At 35.5% G+C, this 18919-nt stretch overlaps 2 protein-coding genes across 2 annotated transcripts in view; one reads left to right on the top strand and one right to left on the bottom strand.

The window, feature by feature from the left end:
- TENT5D (terminal nucleotidyltransferase 5D) overlaps positions 1–4071 on the bottom strand; it is a 62155-nt gene extending 58084 nt beyond the window's left edge. Inside the window, exon 1 of the mRNA XM_023633560.2 lies at positions 3773–4071. The gene's annotated coding sequence lies outside the window, so the exon portion shown is untranslated. The remainder of the gene's footprint in view (positions 1–3772) is intronic.
- Positions 4068–18919, top strand: part of LOC100071734 (charged multivesicular body protein 1B2) — a 43981-nt gene continuing 29129 nt past the window's right edge. Inside the window, exon 1 of the mRNA XM_001501265.5 lies at positions 4068–4272. Within this exon, the coding sequence (XP_001501315.1) occupies positions 4257–4272 (16 nt within the window). The 5' untranslated portion in view covers positions 4068–4256. The remainder of the gene's footprint in view (positions 4273–18919) is intronic.

Below are 18919 nucleotides of genomic sequence, written 5' to 3'. Positions count from 1 at the left end.
TATTTGCCTCAGTTAATAGAACTTCACTCCCTCTGTAGCTCTAATCTCATTCACTTGTCACTTGAAGAATTGTAGGCTAGGAAATTTTGCAAATCTAATCAAAAACGGTAGAATGAAACGAAACCAACAATATGTTCTTTGCCTGCCTAGGGAAAAAGTTTCTCCATTTTGAACAGGAAAAAACCCTCAGTTTACACCTCTCTAGGATTTCTAGGAAACTGAACCTTCTTATAGATACCAGGAAGACTGCCGGCCAGCTGGAAGAATTCTTCAATTTACTCTTATACTAAATTGGTGCCTGAGCTATAGAAAGCAAGACGCAGAAGTGGCTTTATTTATGATTCCTCCTTGCCAATCTGCTATCTGCATTCAAAAGTACTGGATTAGAAATCAGAGTCCTGAACTGAAGACAGACTCCATTTGCTCAAAGCTTGTTTGGGCAAAGCCTATAATTTCTCTGAGCTTCGATTTTTCCTTTATTTAATTGGTAAAAAGAGGATGATAATACCTGCCCAGGTTGCCTCATTTTACTGTAAATATCAAATGAAATGATATATAAAAAGCACTCTGTAAACCATGAAGTTCCAACCAAATTGAGCTATTTTAGGCAATATAAGATTTACATTACTCTATATTAGAATGTTCATTTCCATTAGACAAATTGAGGCAAAATACAGGCTTCTGGGCCCCCTCCAAACTTATTCTATCAGAATCTATAAAAGTGAGGACCTGCCATCCGTATTTTTAACAAGGGCACCAAAGTTTGAGAAATACTATATAATACTACACCATTCTCATTTCTGGTGTACTCCTTTCTTTCTATTTCAATGGAAGTCTAACTGTGATATACCATTTAATTTTATAACCATCTTGGAATTATTAGCTAAAAGATAAAAATGCACTGTCACAAAACAACCGAAATTAAATTTTAAAAGTTAAGTGATTTCGATTTCAACTGCATTGTCTTATAAGTGTTTTTAACTTTAAAAATCAAAGCTTGTTCTTTGTAACATGGTGGATTGCAAAATATTTAGAGAACTAAGAATGATTAATCATAAAAATAACTCAGTTTCCTGGGGGAATTATTATAATTTAGCACATTAGCTTTATTCATGTCAAATTTTAACATATTCAATAGCTGCTGAGTTAACTTGGGATACTGTATTGGTTCTTTACATCTCAATTATCCCAGTGAAAATTCACAGATCTTTTAAAACACATCTTTCTAAGTAAATATAGGTGAAATTTATGATATCTGAGTTTATCAATATTTGACTGATGTTGCTTGAGTTAAACCTTCATATTTAGAGTTAACTAAGTCTCAAAAGAATAACTTGGGAGGTCCCATGCCTATCATCTTCATTATAGTCTTGTTCTAAGGGTGAAAGGAGAAAAAGATAGTTGCCTATTTAGGTGAAACAGGGTAGGAGGTATTCCTAATTTTGACCGAGTGGAATACACAAAGCCAGGATTCAAGATAAGCCCCCAAAATAAGAAATATGAATAAATACAACAAACAATGAATGACTAATTGTGCCTAGGCTAAGAGAGTAAAATTATATTTTTAAAGATTACATATGGGTTTAAAAAGGTTAACCTTAATCATCACTATGATAAAATAAGCATTTCCAGATTTCATTCTAACATATTTAGCAGACCAAAATAAGTTATTGATTATAACTGTTTAATAAGAGCATGTGTTAATCTAACACTAATATATTCCTAGAGGCTATATTAGCCTGGAAACAATCCAAATATCCATCATGAGAACAGATGAATAAATTACAAAATATTCATACAGTGGAATACTCTGCAGCAGTGAAAATAAATGAACTATGGTTATACGCAATAACACAAAAAAGCGAACATTATGATGAGTTACAAAAGCAAGTCAAAGAAGAAAAGCACTGTGATTTCATTTACACAAAGTTCAAAAACATGCAACACAAATATTATTTAAGGATACAAATACTATGGCAAAACTATAAAGAATAACAGGGAAATTATATATAAATTCGAGACAGCAGTTGCTTCTAAAGAGGGAAGGAAAGGAATGTGCTTAGGAAAGGGGTATGCAAGGGAATTTAAAGGGAATGGTAATTTTCTTTCGTTAAATTGGGTGAAAGGCCACAGGTGCTTGCTGCATTGCTTTTGTTTATTCTATACTCACGTTTTACAAATATTGTTTTATAGGTATTCAATATTTAATAAAAACAACTAAAATTTGATGTCTTTCCTTTCTATACTCTCTCTGTAATAAAACAAAGTTTATGATTTTAACAGATTTCAATTCCTTGCTTTTAAGAGCAGTTATAACTGAATATACATATACTTTAAATAGTTCTATACTGTGCTTAAGATAAAAAAATAAAGTAACTTTAAGAAATAAGGTATACAAGAAAAAATATGAGAGCAATTTTTAGAGTCAAAATTAGTTCAGAATTCATAAGAATAAACTTTTTAATCTTCTAAATCGTTAGTAAATCAAGGATATATGCTATTTTTAATTTCTTTTTTATACTTAAGATGGGCATCAACAACAAATTTCCTAACTGAACAAATATCTTCATATCTCAATTTTACTAAAAACCTGATCCTATCCTAAGGGTCCCTTTCTTAAGAACTTCTACAATATGCAAAAACACTTTAAAAACACTTTTTAAAACAGGCTTATTCTTAGAGATTACCTACATATAACTAAAAGATCTTGACATAAAACTAGGAAATGCTTAAACTTTATCGTTCTGCTCTACATGTGGATTTATTGAACGAGCTGTGTTAATACCTATTAAGCACCTAGGGAAGAACTTCTTTAAAAATATTTTTTACCTTTATACCAAAAAAAAAGTTCGCAGTGAAATACAATTGTTTATCTAGCATGGAAAGTGATGAAATGATATCTGCCCAGTTTTGTCCATCTCTATAAAAGTAAATCTTGCATCTCAAATATATAGAGTAAGATCAAAAAATAAAAATAATCTTTATACAGTTTCATCTATGGAAGTGTACTTTCCCAGATTGTACTTTCCCAGAACCTTATATTCGAAAAGGTTTGTTTCTCCGCACGGAGGGTTTATCGGTTTATCCTTAGGTAACAGTCTGAAGCCTACCAATCATCGTCAACACAAAAGAGTAAAACAACAGCTTTTAGAAGCATTTTGGTTCAATATGAAACGATCCTAAAGATAAAAAGAAGCTTAGCCAATTATATACTCCTCATTTTCCTCACATACTGAAATTTTAAAGAGAAAAACATTAACGCCGAACTTATAAAATTCCTCAGTAAAATCATTCCTGTTTTTCCCGAAAAGATCTCTTAGCCCTTCCTTAGAATTTCCAAGAGTTTTGAATTTAAATGCAGCGACACTCACGCCAGGGATCTCCTTCCTTCCCAGAAATCGAGAGATGGCGCCTAATAAATTACCATTGGCTATTTTAACACTCACATACAGAACGCCAACCAGTATGCAGTATTTCGATTAACCTCCCCGCCCATTATAGAAAGATGTCGTAGTAATTTTCATATTTTACACCATCTATCATAAAAAATAACTTATTTATTACGATTATATATTGCACAGCAACTTCGCCCCTTGAACCTAGCCTTCCTTTTTTTGTCCTCCCCTTCCAACTAAAACTTTAAGGATCATGAGCCTTTTTAAAATTTGAGCTGAACCTCACAACTCAAAATTACCAACCCCGCTAATCCCTTACGCCCTTAGTTCATACGATTATAGGTTTTTTTAAACAAAGTACTTTAAAAGCCCTATACCTTTTTCCTTCATCCGTAAGACACAAGCTCTGAGAGGAGAAGTGAGGGGCCAAGGATAGAGTGAAATCTGAGGGAAGAGGTGGGGCGGAAGGTTAAAAAGAGTTCAGAGGACGACAAAGGAGAGAAAACCAGGTTAGCTGGGTGAGAAAAACCGTTAGGCATTGGGTTAGACTAGGGTGCACGCGGAGGACACAAGGGGGAGGAGCGTAACCTCTTGCCCTCAAACCCCTCAACGCCCCCCAGCGACTGCAGCCCACCCCAACCGCCTCTCAAAGCGGCAGCCATTTTGGCGTTACCCCAGCCCCGCCCCTTGGGCGCAGAGGCTCCACCCCCCGGCGGGCCGTGTGCAGAAACAGGAAGTGGGATTGCACACCTAGGAGCCGGGCGGGCTGCGGCTCGAGACTAGGGCGGTGCTCTGAGCACCTTCCCAGGAAAGCCGTGCTGCCACTTCTGGCTGGTGCCTCCCGAGAAAAGTCGTGGGACCATGTCGAATATGGAGAGTATCCTTTCCGGTCTGAAAAGCTGCTGCTAGGGCTAAGGGAAGTGGGAAAGAGCAGGGGCTGGGGCCCTGGGAGGCGCCGGGTGGTGGTGGTGACCTTTTAAATTTAGTTGTGGAGGGGTGAGGGCACTGACGCCGATTGGTAGGCGCCGGCAGCTTGTTTTGTTTTGTTGTTGTTTTTCTGGTGGCCGCCGCCATCCTAGAATCGGGACGTGAGACTGCTTTGGCAAGAGTCAGAGGAGTCGCGGGACTGGTTTGAGCAAGATTCTTGAGCGCGAACCTTCCCTCATTGAGATCTACTGTCACCTGTCATTTCAGTGAATTTTTCCTGTTCTTAGAAACAGAGAGGGAGTGGTTCGGAAACAGAGCCGGCAGGAGTTTGCCAGAGGTTTGGGGCGGAGGTATAGGTTTTGAATGCAATAGCTTTTGTGGAACTTCTTACTTTTTCTGAATGGAGGTGACTGGTAATGAGGTAAAGTGCTTAATACCAGCCCTCCAAACTAAGGTGAGTGTTTGCTTGTTAGTAATCTGATTTAGCACACGAGGAAACTTATAGTTCTCTAAAGCTTTAAAACTTCGTCAGTTGCACCTGTGTTCCCACTTAAGCAATGAGTTTGGGGTTAGGAACCAAGCTGTGGGAAGCCCTGAATTGAAGAAGGATGAAATTGTTTTTCACAACTGAAATACCGTCACAGGATTTCCATATCGCTGTAATTCCTCCTTCCAGGAGTTAGGATTATAAAAAGTAGAGTAGCTTGGTATGTTGCCATTGAATAAAACTTGGCACAATGACAACATGTAAGTAATAGTAATTGATTGATAGCTCATGTCGGCTCTTTTGCCTTCATTAGTTTGTAAATCTGAAACATGGAAAGACATTTGGTGAGAGGATTAAATTATGCAAGCCATACTGATAATATTGATACATATCCTGTGCTGAGCTGGCCAAGATAAACCAAGAATAAAATGTGAACGCTTGAGGAGGTGCAAATTAGGTCACTTCTTGAACAGAGTGGATGACTAAAAGGCCCAGTTATCACTATGGTTTAAAGGATATAATTTATGGAAGTGTAGTTGTGTTAGATGATTTTTTTTTAAAGCAGCATCATAAAGGAAAGAGCACTGGACTGTGAGTCAGAAGATCCATTTCTAATCCCAGTTCTGCCTCTTAAGAGACATGTGAATTAGGACAACTCATATAGCCTCTGTCATGCAGTATTTACTCATCTGTAAACATACTGACCTGCCAACCTTATAAAGCTGTCGTGAAGATAAAATAAAATGGAAGGGCTTACTAAATTATAAAGTTTTGAACATGCTGTTAAGTATTCAGAAATTTTAGTACAAATTGCTTTCTTTCCCCAGAATTTTTCAGAATTTGAAGTAATAGCTCTAAAATTGCTTTTGTTTCCTATTCTAGTAGTGCAGGTTATTTTTGCTCTACCTAAGCCTACCCTATGTGATTTTCAACATCAAAATAATTGGCTACTAATTTCCTTTCACTGAAAAGTATGTGTGCCTGACTATAATTAAAATTAATGGTACTGTTAACAATAGTGTAATACCTAACAAAAATGAACTGTTAACTACCCTTCAGTCTATCAGAGGAAGTAAGGAGGTTTAATTTAATTCATACCATTTGCCGGTGATCCCTTCTTCTGATTTCTTTTAGTAGAATCCAGACCTTTTCCTTGGAATATAGAGGAGGAAAATGACATATAGCTTGAGACCTGTCATACATTAAAAAAAAAACTTGAACTGAAATTTGACTAACATTTATTTGTCACCTATATAAAATGCAAAAATCTCATTGTTGCAGTATTTAAGAAGACTAAATTTGCCAACACAGTTGAATTAGCATGGCAGTTATGACTTCTGTCTTTGGACAGTTAAAACACACTGAATTTATCATGGTGGTTTAGATCAAATCTCAGTTCAAAGAACTCGATGGAATGACCAAATTTATTTGTTGTAACATGTTCATGTAGGTGTTTACAAGTACAGAATTAATAGTATTATATGTGCAGTATTAACACAGTATGTTTCAGGAGTAGTGTTTGATTAACTATGGGAGTGAAACAATAGAGAAATAATTAAGGGATACTTCTCTATTCCATGCTCTTTTTTGTTTTTTTGCTTCTCTATGTTTCTACCCTTCTTCTGGCATTCTGTTGGTTGTGGACTTAGTTCAAGCATGCTTCATTTCCATGAAGCTTTCTATGTCATCTTCCTAATCTCCTAACCCACCATCGTCAACAAACCTAGAAACCTGAGAGGACCAGTTCCCACCAGTTCCTACTGTGTGCCCCTTTCCTCATTTGTTTTCGACACCATTTTAGCCTTTTTTCTCACTATTGTAATCATATGTTTACTTATCTCTCTTTTACATTAGACTGTGAATTCCTTGAGGGCGAGGTCTTGATCTTTCATCTTTGAATCTTAATGTGCTTGCACAGCACTCAGCCCATAGTGGACTTGTACAAAATGGGCAAATGACCTTCTGTTAAGAATTAATTATTAACATATATTGAGTCTGAGTCCCTTCTATGGGCTGAGCAATGCACCCAGGCTGTCGATAGAGAGGGTTACAACACCCATTCCCAACTTCGAGCAACTTTTGATCTAACTGAGCCAGGACACAAGTGAGTGAGGATAAATACATAGCAGTACAAGGTAGCACACACTGAGATGAATGCTAGAGCAGCGATTCTTGATCCCCTGTGTGAACTTATTAAACTCCTTGAAATTGTATGCAAAATTTTGTATGTTAGTATGTGCCTTTTCCTGGGGAAAATGTCTATAGCTGACACCTGTTTCTCCAAGGGATTCTAACTTGAAAAAGGTGGAAAAGTACAGTTGTGCACTGCGTTATGATATTTCAGTCCACAGCAGACCGCATATACAATGGTGATCTCGTAAGATTAGTACCATATAGCCTAGGTGTGTAGTAGGCCATACCATCTAGGTTTGTGCAGGTACTGTAGGACAGGAAGGAATTTTTCTTTACCGTTCTAGGTTCTTCTGGCTGGTCGAAGAATTAAATTGACAAGAGACAGATTAACAGGAGAAAAATAAAAGTTTAATAACGTGCATACATGGGAGAAACCCAGGAAAACCAAGTAACTGCCAAAATGGCTGAAGCCCTCACTTAAATACCATCCTCAGCTAAAGATAAAAGAAGATTTTGGGCATGGGGAGAGTCAGGGACTTCAAAGGGAAGGAAGACAATTCACAAGTAGATGAAAAGAAGCAAATATTTGGAAAACAAGTGTTTGGCCACATAGAAATAGAAGAACACAGAGGGGAGCCCAACAAACAAGCCTTTATAGGTTCCTCCCTGTCTACCACCTAGTTCATGTTAGACAGGTTTTTTATCTGAGTTCTGTTAGGCGGGGAAGCGGGCGTGGGGGGGGGGGGCGTCGTTAATCAAGAAAAACTTTCCAGTCTTTTGTTCCTTAAAACTAATCAGCCTAAAATCATCCATGTTAAAGAGACACATTTTAGGATGTTTAGGATGGCAAATTTTGTTCACCTTCAGTACACTCTGTGATATTCTCACAATGGCAAAATTGCCCAATTCCACATTTCTCAAAACGTATCCCCATTGTTAAACGATGCATGACTGTAATGAAGTAGATAATAGGTACTGTTGACATTCTGAGAGTAGACAAAGGGATGTTGTGAACTGAACTGGTTTCGTTACTTCCTTTTGTAGTCGCTCAGACAGATGAGACTGTTATAGGCAAAGATTGCCAGCTACCTTAAAAAAGTCTACACCCTTATGAATGGCTTGATGTCCTAAAGCAGAACTAATTACATATCAGAGTCTGAGGTTTTGCTAGTATTGACAAATGCATTGTGATTTTTTTTTTGACCAACATTAATAATATTTCAAATTTTCTTTTTAAATATCTTTACCTGACCTTAGTCTTGTAATTTATGGCCTGGCTAGCTGGTAGAATATGGTGTCTTACAAGAAGTATTGAGTGTAAAGATTACTTACAGTTCATCATTTGATGCCATTTGAGGACCAAGCCTGAGCCATTCACTATGAAAGTTAAAATGCAAAGAGGAAAATAGGATTTGAGCTTGATTTGAGTTCCTTCTTGTTCTTTTATTCAGCAATTAATCCTCAGTTATCCATCTCTAGGCTTTAGTTTTCATGTCTGTAACATGAAGGAAGTTGACAAGTGATTTCTAAGGTTCCTTTCAATTCTGATGATTTCCCTGTATTTCTGGGATGCCAGACTCTACCTCCCAGAAATATGCAAGGGATCATCAAGACGCTGCCAGCTGAAAAGGGGAAAGTTGGATGCATAATGCCATTTCTTCTCATCAAATGTATGAGTAAACAATCTATAGTATTGGTACCACTGCTTTATTCTGTGGCAGGCAGATGCTAGTGAACATTTTTATTTCCTTCCTCTAACCTCTATTTTCAACTTCTACTTCTCTGTGCCCAAAAGGTTGCATAATCCTACTGTTGTCACTTGGAATCAAATAGCTTTCTGCCCTACTGTGTTTGGGTAACTTTCACTTAGTGTTGCTCCACCTACTTCAGAGAGGCAGTCAGAACATGAGATTTCTACTATGAAATTCTACTAGTAAGCTAATAACAATTTTCCTTGAGGAAGCAGATTGAAATCTTAAAACAAGGCTTCCTTCTGTATCCATAATGAATATGTTGAGCCCTGATGCTTATGTATTTAAATTTCAAAGCAATAATCTATTAAGACATAGTCTTTTGCCTGTCAGCACTGTAATTGCAAATAAATTAAATCACAGAATGTTTTAAAGAGACAATGGGACTTTTTATTCCTTGACTAACCATATTGCCCAATTAAGATAGGTGACTTAGCAAAGTCATGAGATGGTAATGACAATTTATTGAGCACCTACTATGTGCCAAACTTTGTGGTGGGGATTCTGTATATGTTATCTCAGACCCTCAAGACAACACTGGAAGACAGGTGGTAGTATCCTAATTTTGTAGAAGAGGAAATTAGAGCTAAGAAAGCCACAGAGCTTGTAATTATAGGGTAAAAGATCTGGGCTTGGCTCCAAAGTCTCCGTTGTGTTCACTTTTCCACAGTGCCTCCAGAACTTACAGCGCAATTCACTTATGTTTGATGGAGTCCTAGGGTTGTGCAGAGCTACTTTTTCTATATATTGGCATTCCGCTTGAGGTTTTGCTTCAAAGAGAGTTTGAAAAACCATGAATCTACACAATCACCTTTGGGAAAGCCTGAAGATTGTCTTGAAGACAACTCTGGTTCATAGATATTTCATATTAAAAGGTACGTCTGTATGATGTAATGTTTTAAATGTTTAGAAAATTTTAATTTTGTAGAATTGGAAGATGGGATATTAATACTTTCTGAAAATTAGAAATGATTGGATATTCAGATGATTCATTGATTTCCTTATTTATCAATCCCAAGGGCCAAATGAGTTATTTTTTTCTGTGTGTGCTTTTGTGTGGATTTTGGCAGGAGGAGGGAAACCTGTTGTCGTTAATGGAGATCTTTGAGACCAGTTTCTCAGTCAGTGTTACTGTTTTTGTTAGCCAGCAAGCTAGCATTGTGGTGTGTGTGAAACCTCATGGGGATTAAGAGGAAGATGGTAGGGAGAGGAAGAAGGGTATACTAGGCAAAGGAACTGTGTGTAAAGACAGCCAGATAACTTGCGGAGGCCAACATCCCTGAAGCAGAAGGTGCTGGAGCCTGCGATTACCCAGCACCTAGTCTAGGGACTTATGCATCATTCTGTACGTGTTAATAAATATTACTGTTCAGTCTTTCTAAACTTTCAGTCCAGGAAACATGAAGTATTTCAGTCATTTCCTTTTCAGGGGGCAAAGAAAAACAAATGCCTTCTTAATGACAGCCACTTAGCAAAATTCAATTTATGATCAGTCAGTGAAGGAGATTATTCTGCCAGTGTTATTTTTCCAAATAGAAAAATACTCCAGGGATTTATAGCCAAGTAAAGTATCTAAAATATTGCACAATATATCAATTCTATTCCGTAGCTCAATTTAGTAGTTGAATTGATGTCGTTTTCCACAACAACAATCAATTTCCCCACTTCAATATAGAGGACATTCACTTATTGTAGCATACACAGAGTGTGATGATTTGAATAGCAGACAACTGAATTTAAGAATTTCTTACTCTAGTCGTAGAAAGTACCCAAGAGTTAGAGGCAAGGTTTTAGACCCAAGGATGTTTTGATTTCTGGCCTAGAACAAAAGATTCATCATCAGAGAAACACTAGTGTTACAGGTTGCCTGGGCTAAATAGACACGTGAATATATTTGATGGCGGTAGTCTAAGATAGGTAGTCATCTGTGGATTCATCTGCTTATACTTATTTGTACTAAACTGTTGGTGGTCTTGTCTGTCTGCTATATTCTAGTTTAAGGTTGAGGTTAGGGAATTCATCTCCTTATTTCTGAACTTTTAGAGCTGTTTAGAATAGGACCTGGTAAAAATTCGTATGGCCTTAATGTACATCTAGCCTCATGATAGGTAAGATTTCTTAAATTGAAAAGAACTTGTAGAGTGTGTGTGTGCACGTGCATTTTCTGCTTCTATGGGACTGAATTGTTAACTCTGAATTTATTAAAACAAGTGTAATAATAGGGTTGTAGTTGTCAGAACTGCTAGTGATTATGATTTAGTCAATATTCTCATGCTTTATTTCACTCATTGTTGCATTGTATTAAGTGTTTTTCATAGTTAAAGTATTCCTCCTGGAGACTAAAAGTAAATTATTTTTTAAATTATATGAGTTACTTTAAAATTTAGTTTATAAGTACTCAAGAGTATAAAGTTTCAGACCGTTTTCTAAGCCCCATGTACTTTCAAAGAGAAAATACTACTGACATGAACTTAAAAATAAATAATTTTTTTATGCAGGAAAATAACTGTTTACATAGAGCTCCTTTCCAAAAAGAAATATTTTAAAAAATGCCTTATTCCTCATTCTTAGGTACTTTTATACTTTAAGGTGTGAGCATTTTAAATAATAACCATTCTATATACTGGGTAGATGAGAAAATTCCTGTACACAGGGAAACAGGTTTTGATTTGAGTTGCCATTTGTTTTCATATTCAAATCAGCATTCACACGTCTCTAAATTTTAGAAAGGCAATAAGGAACATATGCCGTATATTGTATTATATCTTGGTGGCTTGTGGCAGCACCTCATAATCACACGCATTAATATTCCTACACTGAAACGTGAAGATTAAGTGGGATAAATTAAAGACTATATCTAACTTATTGAGATCAGGTTTTGTCATCAAATTTGTTCTAGTCACGTCATGTTTTGCTAACAAATATTATATATAACTTTCAGTTTTCAGAACTTTTTGGATTTTGGAACTGTGGATAAGAGATCATGGATGTATATGTGTATAGATATATATCTGCAACAGAAACATTCTAATATGTATGTGTATCATAAGAATCAAATAGAGATCCGTGGCCTCTTATCATGTTACTTTTGATAGCAACAGAAACATTCCAATATTTCAGTTGTCCTGTGGGAGAGGATACTGAATCAGTGGTTTCTAAACCTAAATGTGCATAAAAATCACCTGGTGAGCTTTTAAAAAGCTACAGATTTCTGAGACTCATGCCAGATCTACCAAACTGAAAATTCCAGAGATTGAGTCCAGAACTTTGTATTTTTTAGGAGCTTTACTGGTAATTGTGATACTACTGGTGTGTGATGAAGTTTCAAAATCAAGTCCGAATGAGAAAAATAAAAAGGGACAATGTAAAACGTATTTTTTCAAAGCTAAATGTATTCAATTTTAAAAGCTTCCCTTTATTCTGAGACTCTCCTTCCTACATTTTTGGTGTTGGTATATTCTTTGTTTTAATTATACCAGACCATGAAATTAAAAAAGTTTGGGATCTGCTGTGACATTAGTTTTCTAACTCTTAGCAACAGAGCTCTTTTTTTCTTTATGAAATCTTATTTGGAATTGTGATATATAACAAATAACATTGTATTAGTATAAACTTATTTATAAGCTTAAATGTATAATTGAGTCCTCTTGGCCAATATCAGTGGTGCTTTTTTCCCAATATGTCGTGTACCACTGCGAAACACTTTTCTACTAGAATTCATTTACTTAAAGCTTTTGAGAACTGCTGTTCAGCACTGCATTAGGCTGATAATATAAGGATGATTAGGACTCATCCTTATTCTCAGGGTGTCCATGGTCTAGTTGAAGAATCGGACATGTAAACAAAGAGTTATAATAAAGTAAAGGACATGATATATAAAGTAACATGGGAATACAGAGTAAGTAGCTACTGACACTATAACCTACAAATTAGTGTTTCTACAGGGTATACTCAAAGTTTAGGAACAGAATTTATGAAAACGGTCTTGGACAGCAGCTATTTTATATTAAATTTAAAGCACAAGCATGTTCAAGTATACACATTCCTAACAGTATTTTCCATATACTCGTATTATTTAATACATGCTTTTTGTTCTTTTTTCTTTTAATTTTCAAACAGCCCTCCTTTTTAAAAATTCAAAGATACCATCTTATGAACAAGAACTGTAAACTCTTAAATTAATATAACCTTTTCTTTGAAATGAATTTTTTAAATCATGTAACTTTAATCCCCATCAACCCCCAAAAAGCACAAAAAAGAATAACATATCAGTTACCTACCACTGGGCTTAAGAAATAAAATATTACTGACTCAAGTTCCTTCTTGCCCCACCACACATAAACGCTGTGTGAAAGTTCATATTTATCATGTCTATTTCTTTATATTTTACCACATACATGTACATTCTTAACATATAGTTGTATCTTGCATATTTTCCAATTTTATATATATGGTATCATATTGCCATTTTCATTTCTATTCAACATGATGTGTGGGATTCATTCATTATGTCGTTTTCATTTTCACTTCTGTATAGTTTTTCATTGTAGAAATATCCCACAATTTACCCATTCTGTTAATGATGAACATTTAAGTGGTTCCTTTTTTTTCTGTAATTACAAACAATACTGCTATGATCCTTCTTTTACAGATGTACCTCGTTTTATTGCCCTTTGCTTTATTTTGCTTCTCAGATACTGCATTTTTTTTGAGGTAACATTGATGTATAACATTGTATAAATTTCAGGCATACATCATTATATTTTGCCTTTTGTACAGACTACATCGTGTTCCCCACCAAGAGTCTAGTTGCCGTCTGTCAGGATACAAATGTACTTCTTTACCCTTCTTGCCTCCCCCTTACGCTCTAGTAAGGAACAATCTGTTCTCTGTGTTTATCTTCCACCTATGAGTGAAATGATACAGTATTTATCTGTCTCCATTTGACTAATTTCACTTAGCATAATACCCTCAGGGTCCATCCGTGTCATCACAAATGGCAAGATTTCATCTGTTTTAATGTCTGAGTAATAGTCCACTTTGTATGTATATGTATACCACGTCTTCTTTATCCATTCTTCCTTTTGATGGGCACTTAGGTTGTTTCCATGTGTTGGCTTTTGTGAATAATGCTGCAGTGAACATAGGGGTGTGTAATCTTTTCAAGTTAGTGTTTTCATGTTCTTTGGATAAATACCCAGAAGTGGAGTAGCTGGATCACGTGGTAGTTCTATTTTTAATTTTCTGAGGAGTCTTCATATGTTTTCCATAGTAGCTCACGAATTTACATTTCCACCAGCGGTGTATGAGGGTTCTCTTTTCTCCGCATCCTCTCCAATGCTTATTGTTTCTTGACTTTTAAGTAATAGCCATTCTAATGGGTATTCTGAGGGGATTGTGGTTTGTATTTGCATGTCCCTAATAATTATGTTGAACATCTTTTCATCTGCCTGTTGCCGTCTGTATATCTTCTTTGGAAAAGTGTCTGTTCTGATCCTTTGCCTATTTTTTAAGTTACATTGAGTTTTTGTTGTTGAATTTTATTCTTTATATATTTTGGATATTAACCCCTTATCAGATATACGATATGAAAATACCTTCTCCCAGTGAAATGTTGCCTTTTCATTTTGTTGATGGTTTCCTTTGCTGTACAGAAGCCTTTTAGTTTCATGTAGTCCCCCATTTGTTTATTTTTGCTTTTGTTTGTCTTGCCTGAGGAGACATGGTATTCAAAAAAATACTGCTAAGACCAATGCCAAAGAGCATACTGCCTCTGTTTTCTCCTAGGAGTTTTATGATTTCAGGTCTCCCATTTAAGTCTTTAATCCATGTAGACTTAATTTTTGTGTATGGTGTAAGATAATGGTATACTTTCATTCTTTTGCATGTGGCTGTCCAGTTTTCTCAACACCATTTATTGAAGAGACTTCCCTTTCTCCATTGTATGTTCTTGGCTCCTTTGTCAAAAATTAACTGTCCATAAATTTGTGGTGGTATTGCTGGGCTCTCAATTCTGTTACATTGATCTGTGTGTCTGTTTTTCTGCCAGCACCATGCTGTTTTGATTACTGTAGCTTTGTAGTATATTTTGAAATCAGGGAGTGTGATACCTCCAGCTTTGTTCTTTTTTCTCAGGACTCCTTTGTCTATTCAGAGTCTTTTTGTTCCATATAAATTTTAGGATTCTTTGTTCTATTTCCATGAAAAATGGCATTGGAATTTTGATAGGTATTGCATTGAATCTGTAGATTGCTTTACGTAATATGGACATTTTAACTATGTTAATTCTTCTAATCCATCAGCATTGAATATCTTTCCATTTCTTTGTGTAGTCTTTGATTTCTTTCATCAGTGTCTTATAGTTTTCAGTGTATAGGTTTTTCACCTCCATGGTTAAGTTTATTCCTAGGTATTTTATTCTTTTTGTTGTGATTGTAAATGGGACTGTATTCTTGATTTCTGTTTCTGCAAGTTCATTGTTAGTGTATAAAAATGCAACTGATTTTTGTTTATTTTGTATGCTGCAACTTTATTGTGTTCATTAACTTTAATAGTTTTTTGGTGTATTATTTAGGTTTTCTATATGTAACATCATGTCATCTGCAAAAAGTGACAGTTGCACTTCTTTCTTTCTAATTTGGATAACTTTTGTTTCTTTTTCCTCCTAATTTCTCTGGCTAGGACTTCCAATACTGTGTTGAATAAGAGTGGCAAGAGTGGACATGCTTATTTTTTTCTTGTTCTTGGGGAGATAACTTTCAGTTGTTCACCATTGAGTATGATGATAGCTGTGCATTTGTCATATATGACCTTTATTATGTTGAGATATTTTCTTTCTATACCCATTTCACTGAGAGATTTTATCATAAATGGTGCTGAATCTTGTCCAATGCTTTCTCTCCATCTATTGAGATCAAGTGATTTTTATTCTTCATTTTGTTAATGTGGTATACCAATATGTTGATTGATTTGCAGATGCTGAACTATCCTTGTTTCCCCGGGATAAATCCCACTTGATCATGGTGTATGATCCTTTTAAAGTATTGTTGTATTCGATTTGCTAATATTTCGTTGAGCATTTTTGCATCTATGTTCATCAGAGATATTGGCCTGTAATTTTCTTTTTTTGTGTTGTCCTTGTCTGGTTTTGGTGTCAGAGTAGTGTTGGCCTTGTAAAGTGAGTTAGGAAGTGTCCCCTCCTCTTCAATTTTTGAAAGAGTTTGAGGTGTATAGGTATTAGATATTCTTTGAATGTTTGGTAGAATTCACCAAGGAAGCAGTCTGGTTCTGGACTTTCATTTTGTGAGAGGTTTTTGATTAGTGTTTCAATGTCCTTACAAGTTATCATTCTATTCAGATTCTCTATTTCTTCTTGATTCAGTTCTGGGAGGTTGTATGATTCTAAGAATTTATCCATTTCTTCTAGCGTATCCAATTTGTTGGCATATAGCATTTCATAGTATTCTCTTATCCTTTGCATTTCTGTGCTATCCATTGTCATTCTCCTCTTTTGTTTCTGATTTTGTTTGAGCCTTCTCTCTCTTTCTTACTGAATCTAGCTAAAGTTTATCAATTTTATCTTTTCAAAGAACCAGCTCTTAGTTTCAGTGATCCTTTCTGTTGTCTTCTTAGTCTCTATTTATTTATTTCTCCTCTAATTTTTATTATTTCCTTCCTTATACTGACTTTGGGCTTTGTTCTTCTTTTTTGTAGTTCTTTTAGGTATAGTGTAAGTTTGTTTGAAATTTTTCCTGTTTCTTAAGGAAGGCCTGTATTGCTATAAATTTCTCTCTTAGTACTGCTTTTGCTGCGTCCCATAAGTTTTGATATGTTGTGTTTTCATTTTCATTTGTCTCCAGGTGTTTTTTGATTCCTCCTTTGATTTCTTCATTAACCCCATAGTTGTTCAGTAGCATGTTGTTTAGTGTTCACATATTTGTGACTTTTCCAGCCTCCTTCTTGTAGTTGTTTTTGTAGTTCTTAACATCGTTGTGGGAAAAGATGCTTGATATAGTTTCAGTCTTCTGTAATTTATTGGGACTTGTTTTGCTTCACAGCATGTGGTCCTTCTTTGAGAATGTTCCCTGAGCACTTGGGAAGAATATGTATTCTGCTTTTGGATGGAATGTTATATGAACCTATTAAATTCATCTTGTCTAATGTTTCATTTAAGGTTGATGTTTCCTCATTGACTTTCTGTCTGAATGATCTATCCGTTGATGTAAGTAGGATACTAAGGTCCCCTGCTATTATTGTGTTGCTGTCAATTTCTCCATTTAGGTCTATTAATAATTGCTTTATATATTTTGGTGCTCCTGTATTAGGTACATATATATTAGTAAATGTTATGTCTTCTTGATGGATTGTCCCCTTTGTTATTATATAATGTCCATCTTTGTATCTTATTAACTTTTTTGGCTTGAAGTCTGTTTTGTGTGATATAAGTACAGCTATATCAGCTTTCTTTTGCTTGCCATTTGCTCGGAATATCACTGTCCATCCCTTCACGCTGTGCCGTTTGTCTTTAGAGTTGAGATGGATCTCTTTGAGGCAGCGTATTTTGATGTCTTGCTTTTTAAACTATCCAGCTACTCTGTGTCTTTTGTTTGGTGAATTTAATACATTTACATTGAGGGTGATTATTGATGTATAAGGCCTTACTGCTGCCATTTTATCTTCTGTTTTTTGATTGCTCTGTATTTTCATTGGTTCTTTTTTTCTTGTGTTTCTGTCTGCCATTTCAGTTTGGTGGTTTTCTGTGATGTGCTTCTCAGTTTCCTCTTTTTTTATGTTTTGTGACTCTGCTCTGAATTTTTGTTTTGTGGTTACCATGAGGTTTGTATAAAAGATCTCATAGATGAGATAGTTCTTTTTCTGCTGATAGCATCTTATCTTCATTTGCCTATACAGGGTCCATCCTTTTCCTCTTGTATATGTTTTTGTTGTCACAAGTTATCCCCTCTTGTATTGTGAGTTATTTATCAAATTGAAGTGGTTATAGTTATTATTAATGCTTCCTTTCCCCTTAACCTTTATATTATAATTAAGTTTATACTATTCTATTCTCATACAGATTTGCAGTTTTCTGATTCTATCTATTTTCACTTGCTCAAAGCTTTGTATACCTTTGCCTTTTCAAGTAGGAAGGCTCCTTTCAACACGTTTCATAAGGTACGTCTAGTGGCGATGATCTCTCTCTGCTTTTGTTTGTCTGGGAAAGCCTTTATTTCTCCTTTATATCTGATAGATATTCTTGCTGGATAGAGTATTCTTGGCTGACAGTTTTTATCTTTCAATATTTGGCATATATCTTTTCACTCTCTACAAGGCCTGTTGGGTTTCTCCTTAGAAATCTGCTCATATCCTACTTGGAATTCCATTGTAGGTTATTGTCTTTTTCTCCCTCACTACTTTTAATTTTATGTCTTTGTCATTGATTTTTGATAGTTTTTTTTATCATGTGTTTTTGCGAATGTCTTTTTTGCTTTGGGATATTTGGATGTTTATTAGCTTCATTGATTTGTATCTCTAGTTCCTTCCCCAGGTTTGAAAAGTTCTCAGCTATTGTTTCTTTAAATAATCTCTCTGCACCCTTCTCTCTCTCTTTTCCTTCTGGGATACCCATTTCCCTTATATTGCCTTTTGTAATGGAGTCAGATAATTCTCATAGAATTTTTACATTTTTTTTAAGTCTCGGTTCTTTCTCTTTTACCTGCATCATCATTTCTATGTTTCTATCTTTGAGCTCGCTAATTCTCTCTTGCATATGATCTGCTCTATTTCCAATGCTTTCTAATGCATTCTTCATTTCACTTATTTAGTTCTTCAGCTCCAGAATTTCTTTGGTTCTTTCTTAGAATTTCAATCTTTTTGGTAACGTATTCCTCCTGTTGAATGATTTTATTCTTGGGCTCGTTCAACTGCCTTTTGAGTGTTCTTGTAGCTTGTTAAGTGTTTTTTTATGACAGTTGTTTGAATTCTTCAGTTAGATCACCATCTTCCGTGACTTTATGTTTTGTTTCTAGAAAATTGTTTTCTTTTTTTAGCCATGATACCATGGCTTTTTGTGATGCTTACTGAGTTATTCCTCTGCCAGTGCATGTGTTGTCACAAACATAGTTTTAATTTAGGTGTACTTTGTTTTGCTTGAAACTTTTCAATTGCTTGGAGATTAGAAGCCTTTTTTTGTTTTTCACTAGGTAGCACCATAGTGCTAGTTTTTGGGT

Source organism: Equus caballus, chromosome X, assembly GCF_041296265.1.
Source record: "Equus caballus isolate H_3958 breed thoroughbred chromosome X, TB-T2T, whole genome shotgun sequence".
NCBI classification, from domain to species: domain Eukaryota; kingdom Metazoa; phylum Chordata; class Mammalia; order Perissodactyla; family Equidae; genus Equus; species Equus caballus.
This window is presented reverse-complemented; position numbering and strand designations above follow the sequence as displayed.